Here is a 9,731-nt window from a genome sequence, read left to right on the forward strand (position 1 = left end):
ATATATTTATTTATTTATTTTTATTTATTTATCGGTTTTAACTCAAAGCTGTCGCCATGCTGGGGCACTGTCGTCTTTCTACTGTTATTATTGACAGCCTATTCTGATATGTGCCATATGGTCAATAAGGGAGTTTGATGTCACTGCCCTCATTTGCGCCTCCTGTCGCGAGGTAGATTCATCTGGGACTCTCAACAGGAAGAGATCCAGTTTTGTTTTAAAAACACCTACATCCACCTTTTAATATTCTTTGAGAGAATATAAAAAAAACTGTGGGCCCCTAAATCACAGGCTGTTGCAGTAACTGGTCCTGAAGCATGACGACATTGTTGGGATCTTTGGCACTGTCAGTGGCGATCCGTTCTGGCATTTGTGTAGCTGTCAATGCCAAAATTTGGCACAATTACTTCCAGGATCTTCTAGGATCACCACTTCATCTATGGCTAATATATCTTCTTCACCAATGTCGATGTAATCCATCGTAACTGCCTCACTGGTTATAACTGAGACGGCAAAGAAATCCATTGGCTAGTTCACTTTTGAATTGGTCATTAAGTACCCCGCTGATCCTGGTTGGGTTATCTGTGATGGATCCATCCTTCTGGAAGAGGGGTCCTATTTTGCAGCGTACTGAGGCCCTTTCTTTCGCATAAAGAAAACTTTTGGATTTGACTTTGTTTTTTTTTTATAACCCAGGCTTCTTTGTCTGCTCTCTCTCTTTCACATAGGATTGTTGCAGGCGTTTTTCAATCTCCATCAGTGTTGTTTTAAGGCGGAACCTTTCACTATTTTTGGAATGTTGGTTGAAGCCATTTGCAACCTTCGTCCGTCGCCTCATGAGGATCTTCCTCTCTCTTGGAATCTCGTTCCTTTTTGTGTTAGCCTTGTACTCTGGGACATATTTCTGGCATATCGCTTGTATAACAGACATGAAATACTCTAGTTTCATGCCAATGTCTGGTGTAGAAAGACATTTTCGTCAGTCCTGTCTGAGGATCTCTTTTTGGATCGATTTCCAGTCTGCTTTGTGGAAGTTCAGATTGGAGAGATTTTGGGTGCTTCCTTTAGGTTGTATGTCTCTCGCTACTTTTTGTCTGTACATAGACAGCTGTATTATGTTGATCCGAAACTAATGTCGGCGTCACTATCACATTATGAACGATGTCCATGTTGTTTGTGAAGCAGAGATCCAATATGGTTGGTCGGAGCACAATTTGCTCCATGAATAGGGCATTAGTGAGGTTGAGCAGGGACGCCGCCTGTACTTGTTTGCAATGAGTTATTCCTGAGAGTATGGGGCCCTCGGGCCATTTGACAGTTAGGAAGTTGAAATCACACATAAGAAACACGCTCACGTGATATTCCAGTTTCATGAGGGTTTCTTTTATTTTTGTGAGGCAATCTTCAAACTTGCCCGTGTGATTTGGAGTATTGAGTGGGCGATATGTATTGCATATGACTGGATTGTGTTGTCTTATGGATACAGTTTGAGTGTCACATACTGAATTTTAGTATGACAGTAGGGCATGGGCGCGAGGTCCTCACGGATATATACAGCAACTCCACCATGGCTCCTTTTCCTTTTGTCCGTTCGCAGTACGGTATATTTTAGCACGTATGCTCTTGCATTCTCTCTATCAGGCCTAAGATGAGTTTCTACGAGTGCTATGCATAGGGCTTGATGGCATGCAGTAAGGTCTCTCAGGAAAAAGATTTTGGTTTTGTTGTGATGCAACAGGCCTCCAATATTTAGTAAAAATATTGGCGTGACGATTGCACTGGCGTTAGGGGAGGCAATACCGTGTCTGTTGATTGTGGTGGTCTTGCGCTAGGTGACGGGGACCTAAATACACCAACACCGGTTGTCAAGCGGTGATGGGAAGAGAGGACAGACACAGACACAAAGAGACATGCATATATATATATATATATATATATATATATATATATATATATATATATATATATATATATATATATATATACGACGGGCTTCTTTCAGTTTCCGGCTAACAAATCCACTCGCAAGACTTTGGTCGGCCTGAGGCTATAGTAAAAGACAGTTGCCCAAGTTTCCACGCAGTGGGACTGAACCCGGAACCATGTGGTTGGGAAGCACACTTCTTACTACACAGCCATTTAAAAATAATATTTTCTCATTTGTCTTCTTCTTTTCAGCTTCCGTTCACTGCTGCGGCACCCATTCATCGTGGCTTTTTGACTGATGTTGACACTCGCTGGCTTTCTCTTTCTCAGAGTTGTGATGATCGTACCAGACAAGAACGAGGATTAGAAGTGAGTTTCAATACATTTACCTAAATCAAGGCGCTGAGCTGGCAGAATCGTTAGGACGCCGGACAAAATGCTTAGAGGCATTTCGTCCGTCTTTACATTCTGAGGTCGACTTTACCTTTTATCCTTTCAGGGTCGGTAAAATAAGTACCAGTTGAGCACCGGGGTCGATGTAATTGACTTAACCCCACTCCTGATATTGCTGGCCTTGTGCCGAATTTGAAACCAGTATTTATATCTCACTCTGTAAATGGCGTCTGAAGTAAATTCTTTAAAACAATTCCTCCTCAGTTTCTTAGCAAAAATCGTTTTGATGAATACATGTAAAGTGTTTGGGATAAATTTGATAGTTGGCATACGAGGTCTGATCAATTAGTATCCGGACTGTTGCTATAGTAACGAATCTAAAGCACGCAGAGTAAAGTCGCTTGGTAAAAATTGACCTTAAACTCTGCTGCGTATGCGCATTAAATTTTAATGTTCTAGCTCACTTCCACTGTTTATTGCAGTGCTTGAAAGGAACGTGTGTAGCGTGTGATCGTCGCATTGTCCATGACAGAGAAAGTTGTCATGGCGATACCTGCTCAGAGGCCAACACAAAGTTGCAGAAAGTGTTTGGAGAGGAGTGTATGAGCCGCACATAGGTGTACGGGTGGTTCAGGCGTTTCCAAGATGTCCAAAAAAATGTCGAACGTTCTGGGAGATACGCAACCAACAGAACTGAGAAAAACATCGCAGATGTGCGTGCAGCCGTGAGGGGAAATTGTCGAATCACCATCCGTGAGTTATCAGAGGATGTGCAGATTAGTTACGGTGACCCTCTCCATCCAGGGTTTGACAACAGTCTCCAGCAGTTTCACATAGCCGTCTGAACTGAGCCAAAGACCCTGTTCAAAGATGTAAGGCGGCATGATGTTACCCTTACTAGAGACACATACAAAGACCGTCACAGTTTGGGGAAACTTGATTTTCATGATTCATGAAACATCACATGGATTGTGGGTAAACCCCCTGTTCTTTTGGGTGTTGTGAAACTGGTCCTGGTAGACATTCTTTTTATATGAGAAGGTCCAGACGATCCTTTTGATCAGCTTGTTCGGGAGCTTCTTTGCGTTTGTCAAGCTGTTCTCCTTAGTCTTGGCTGTCAGAATTTGTCTCTTGCGCCTCTTGTATCAGTTGTAACTAAGGTCCTCATTCAAGGCCGTCTTCATGGTGGAGACTCCAACACCTATCACTATCGCCAAAGCCTGGATTCCTTTACTTAGATCTTCCATTACGCTGTCCTGCAGTTGTTGGGTGAATTCTGGCGTGCAGAACGCCTGCTGTATTCCTTCCTGATGGCAACGGCTTCAAAGTCTCCCTCTTGCAGCTGGCCATATCACATCTTACAGCCTTTACACTGTTCTCAAAGTATTCTGCTGCAGACATGATGACATCATTTTGGTACCCAGCAATAATCATCATGGCACAGGTAATTCTTTTTTAATATTCAGACCGTTAACCGTTCACCAGTACATCAAGCTGTTTCTGAAATGAAGACATTAAAACATCGTCAGATTGAGTCGGGACACTCTATATTAAAGAAGACCTTGAAGCAGGTGAGAAGATTGGTTGTAGAAAATCTGTCTCCACAAATTCTGTTTGATTCATGCGAGCATGGAAAGTGTACGCGTTAAATTATGATTATAATGGTACTAATTTAAATATGAACCGTTTATGACCGAGTGTGGGTCGGTATTGTTGTTGTTGTTGGCACTCCGTCGCTTACGACGTCGAGGGTTCCAGTTGATCCGATCAACGGAATAACCTGCTCGTGAAATTAACGTGCAAGTGGCTGAGCACTGCACAGACACGTGTACTCTTAACGTAGTTCTCGGGGATATTCAGCGTAACACAGTGTGACAAGGCTGACCCTTTGAATTACAGGCACAACAGAAACAGGAAGTAAGAGTGAGTGAAAGTTGTGGTGAAAGAGTACAGCAGGGTTCGCCACCATCCCCTGCCGGAGCCTCATGGAGCTTTAGGTGTTTTCGGTCAATAAACACTCACAACGCCCGGTCTGGGATTCGAAACCGCGATCCTATGACCGCGAGTCCGCTGCCCTAACCACTGCGCCATTGCGCCTCCACTGGGTCGGTATTAGTTAAAGAATAAATGCCATGAAATCGTTTCTTTTATAAATATACTTTATAATCTCTTGTCTTCATTTAGCCTTTGACAAATGGCAGTGTTTTTATACCAACAACGCGTTTTGATACAGTATGCAGTTACCTTTCTGTGAGCGACCAATTTTATAACGACTATGAGTACAGTTATGATCCTGAGCAGTATGAATTATTGAAGGCAGAAGGTATTTAGAAATTCTCTAAAGACATAAAAATAGTTTTTGATTTATTTTGTATGAAAATATTATCATTAACAGAATTATCTTTTTCCCTTTTCCGACTTTGTATCGAGTTGCGAAGATTTACTCTCAATTACATTCATTAAAGCATCTAAGACTCATGTTAATCGTTCAAAAACACACAGAAACGAATAATTTCACTTAACTTCTTGGGGCCAAAATCTTCGTTGCACTGTCTGTAATCTGGTTAGGGATGACGATTTTGACACCAAGTAATGTCAAGGAGCACTCCGTCGTTTACGACGAAGAGAGTCTCAACTGATACGATCAACGGAACAGCTTGCTCGTGAAATTAGCGTGCAAATGGCTGAGCACTCCACAGAAATGTGTACCCTTAAGGCGGCGAGCTGGCAGAAACGATAGCACGCCGGGCGAAATGCTAAGTGGTATTTCGTCTGCCGCTACGTTCTAAGTTCAAATTCCGCGAGGTCAACTTTACCTTTCATCTTTCGGGGTCGATTAAATAAGTACCAGTTACGCACTGGGGTCGATATAATCGACTTAATCCGTTTGTCTGTCCTTGTTTGCCCCCTCTATGTGTAGCCCCTTGTGGGCAGTAAAGAAATAAGAAACGTGTACCCTTAACGTAGAAAGGAGATTCAGCGTGACACAGTGTGACAAGGCTGGCCTTTGAAATACAGTTACTACTCGTTTTTGCCAGCTGAGTGGACTGGAGCAACGTAAAATAAAGTGTCTTGCTCAAGGACACAACGCGTCGCTAGGAATTGAATTCATGACCTTACGATCGTGTGCAGAATGCCCTAACCCTAACCCTAACCACTAAGCCACGCTCCTTCTCACCAAGTAAAAAATTATTGAGTAAAGTTAACAATTTTTGTGTTAACGAATAGTTAATGCATGTCTTCTATACTGTGATTGCTTTAGTTTCAGCGAACATTCAACGAACGTTGTGTTCTTGAGCAAGACACTTTATCATTTGCCAGACAAATCAACCCTGATACATACCTTGATGTATTCTAATAACTCAGAGCTACCATAGAAATCTTATACAATCTGAACCTAGTTTTTAAAATTCTACCAGAGTCAACATTGTGTTCAATATTATAGAATTTTCACAAAATTGCATCATACCTGACGATGGATTCAAAATTGTTTTGTTTTTTTTTCTGGATTCTTTACTTACTCTAATCCAATCTCGCTAGTTGTACTACGGGGTGCTGAAAACTTACTGGCTTTAAGGATGTCGCGAAATGCCTGGCTAGAGGCCCAAACTGAAGGACCGCTGCAATAAGTATGTGAATCTGAGAAGGGAATATATTAAATACAATCATAATTAACTGATCCTCCAGTATTTTCTTTTCCCCAAAGACAGGAACTTTTCAGCATCCCTCATATGTATATATTAAATATATATATGAGAGGGCGCTGAAAAGTTCCTGGCTTTAAGGGTGTCACGAAATGCCTGGTTAGAGGCTCAAACTTCTGAGTTCTTTTCCAGTGCTTAGAAAAACTGAAGGACCACTGTAATAAGTGTGTGAATCTGAGAGGAGAATATGTTGAATAAAATCATAATTAACTGATCCTCCTGTATCCAAAGCGAGGAACTTTTCAGCACCCCTTCGTATATATATACACACACACATATAGACACCTCAAGCAAATAGACGTGCCTCGTTTTATTGTTCTCTGTGTAAACACTACTCCCCAGTACAGCGTCCAAACGGGTTGAATCATTAAAAACCGCGCAAGGTATGTCTACGAAATACTAGATTAGGTATTTGACTGCAATAAATGACATTTTATTTCTTGAAATAAATCTTTAAGAAATGGTGTCTATTTACCTTTGATACATATTACTCAATTGTCAATTTTTCTCTTGAAAACATGTTACAATTTTATAAATTTAATTAATTAAAATATTTTTTAATTACTCAGGTGTTGATGAAATGATGGCTAAATATGTTGCCCAACTTCTTGTTAGAGACCCAATCACTATGTACAAAGAAAAGATTGATCAAGACGTGAAAGATACTGATCATATTCAGGTAAAACAGTTTATTTGTAAATAAATCTATAAAATAGTAAAGGAACGCAGCTAAGTGGTTGAGGTATTCGGTTCACAATCATAGTGCCGTGGGTTCAATTCGTAGTGAATAGGACGCCAAAGTGTTACAGAGTTAACTTCCTAACTGCTGCTGGAATTCGGTGCCACATGAAAAGCACTGGTGATGGTGCCTTGCAAAAATCACTGATGATAGTGCCATGTAAACAGAGCTGGTGCTGGTGCCACGTAAAAAAGCAGTGGTGATGGAACTATAAACATAGGATTCCTTGAAGAGAAACAAACACTCATAAGGATCTTGTACTCTGACTGCTATTTTATTGATCCAACCCAAATGGTTGAAAGCAGGATTTAAACTCATATTGGAGAGAACTAGAAGAAATACGTGGGACATTTATAGGAAATCTAACAACTCTGTAATCTTATTACCTAATGTATAAATTACACGGTGGAACACGATTTTTGTCCTTGGGTAGGAGCTGTTATTTCCTATTTGCTTACTCTTAGAAAGTATGAAAAATGGCTAATATTTCCTTTAAACATTGCTCTTCTTGTATTTATTCAAACCACACATAATTCCTCTCAACACATGGCTATGATACTACCCCATTACTGCTGCTCATGATCAGAGATGCACATATTGTCAGCCACTTAGGGACTTGCTCAAGTGATTACGGTTAAGCAACTGTTAAGTAAATCTGTGATATTGAACAGAATATTTGATTCAGCAATGTCTGCTTCCGCAACTCAGCGCTGAATTTGTCTGAAATTTAAAGGAAAATAAGTCAATTTCAGAACATCGATGTCCAAGTGACAAAGGCAAAGTTTGAAGGGAATGGTAGTCATTTCCTTTGATTTCTAGATAGAAGCAAATAGGAAATAACACTTACTGGCAAAACATACTCTCACACAAATAATAAAACTTTTGTTACAGTGCTATCAATGTGCATGAAAGTTGTGACAAATGCCAGACAGCATAATTGCTGGAATTCAATAATGTTGTTGAAACATAAGGAATCCTTTCTTGAACTTTCAAATTTCATACATTTTTCGTAAAAGAGGACTGTTAAAGGGGATAAAAATATTATGAACAAAAAATATTGAAGGGTTAAATATGATCAGTAAACCATTTACTGATATTAGAAGACTAAGCTGAAAGCTCTCTACAATAGTAATTGTCAATTGATGTTTATTATGAATCTTTATCGAAAGATTCCAAAACATCAATGAGAAAATTTTAATTGGATGTGTTTTAATTGAAAAATTTTTCACAGCTTTGACCTCACAAAATATACACTTTTACATCATACATTGGTAAAGGTCAAAGGTTACTTTACATTTTGCTTTTTGTTTAAAATATGTGAACATTTTATATGCATTTTACACAGCAATTATAACAAACATGACTAAATACTTTCTCTACACATCATAATAGTAAATAACAATTAGTGTACGTTATAAATGAGCTATACCCTATATGTTATCATAACCAACAATCAGTGATGTGCATTATACTCATGTATGTATTATGAACGGATAAATATATTTGTTATTAAATCGATTATATATGTTCTATATCTATGACTAAAGTTGGTTAACATTCTGTTTCAGACCATTATTGGAAGTAATTGGCACACCTTAAAACTGAAACTACCTGATGAGAACTCTGGATGGAAAATAGAATTCAGAACAATGGAGGTCATATTTTAGTAGAGACTGTCTCCGTATAAAAGATATTTCTGTATGCTTCATTGTATATAGGCGCAGACATAGCTTTTTGGTGTTGGCTTCATATCAGCATGGTTACGAGTTCAATCTCACTGCAAGACTCCTTGCAGAAATATTTTTTAATAACATTGGGTTGATTGATATTTGTGAGTGGGATTTGGAAGAATTTGTTATATTCTTTGACTTGTTAGACCCATTGGACAGCAGCCATGCCACAGGCACCAATTCCAAGGATTCGATCAGTCATATCAATTCCAGAACTTATATTTTTAAGTCCAGACTTTATTTTCTCGATCTCCATAAGCACCATGACTGGTAGTTTGTAAACAGTGTACATGTATGCACAATCACGAAGCCATACACACACACGCTCACATGCATGCATACGCATAGATACATATATAAATGTATGACTTGTTTGAACCATCAGACACACATAAGCATGCACACATACATACATAAGCACACACACACACACACACACAAGCATACATACAGACACACATAAGCATGCACACATACACATACACACATAAGCATGTACACATGCACACACACAGATACACATAAGCATGCACACATACACACACAGAGACACACAGACACACATAAGCAGGCACACAGACACACATAAGCATGCACACAGACACACAAACACACATAAGCATGTACACATGCATACATACACACCCACATAAGCATGGACATAGACACATAAGCATACACACATAAGGATGTACACATACACACACACACATACAAATATATATATATAATAACAGGCGTGGCTGTGTGAAGGCGCAGGTGTGGCTGTGTGGAGGTGCAGGTGTGGCAAGAAGCTTACTTCCCAACCACATGGTTCCGGGTTCACACCTTGTCTTCTACTATAGTCTTGGGCTGACCAAAGCCTTGTGAGTGGATTTGGTAGACGGAACCTGAAAGAAGCCCATCATATACTTACTTTGCATATATCTGTGTTTGTGTCTGTGTTTGTTCCCAACCCACCATCGCTTGATAACCGATGTTGGTATGTTTACGTCCAATAACTTAGCAGTTAGGCAAAAGACGCCGATAGCATAAGTACTAGGCTTACAAATCGACTAGGGTCGATTTGTTCGACTAGAAACCCCTTACGGTGGTGCTCCAGCATTGCTGCAGTCAAATGACTGGAACAAGTGTAAGAATAAAAATATTGTCTATATTTCCAGCTTCAGTTGACCGACTTTGAAAACGCTGCCCTTGTTGTATTTATGGTTCTTCTTACCCGAGCTATGGTTACCTTCA

The 9,731-nt window shown here is 39.8% G+C and overlaps 1 protein-coding gene across 1 annotated transcript in view; it reads left to right on the plus strand.

Annotated features, from left to right (window-relative positions):
* The window catches only part of LOC106880052 (glutamate--cysteine ligase catalytic subunit), a 31,341-nt gene that overhangs the window by 17,164 nt on the left and 4,446 nt on the right, over nt 1-9,731 (plus strand). Inside the window, exons 8-12 of the mRNA XM_052977138.1 lie at nt 2,179-2,295; nt 4,504-4,642; nt 6,593-6,702; nt 8,331-8,417; nt 9,656-9,678. Coding sequence (XP_052833098.1) covers nt 2,179-2,295; nt 4,504-4,642; nt 6,593-6,702; nt 8,331-8,417; nt 9,656-9,678 — 476 coding nt within the window. The remainder of the gene's footprint in view (nt 1-2,178; nt 2,296-4,503; nt 4,643-6,592; nt 6,703-8,330; nt 8,418-9,655; nt 9,679-9,731) is intronic.

This window comes from Octopus bimaculoides, chromosome 27 (genome assembly GCF_001194135.2).
Source record: "Octopus bimaculoides isolate UCB-OBI-ISO-001 chromosome 27, ASM119413v2, whole genome shotgun sequence".
NCBI lineage: Eukaryota > Metazoa > Mollusca > Cephalopoda > Octopoda > Octopodidae > Octopus > Octopus bimaculoides.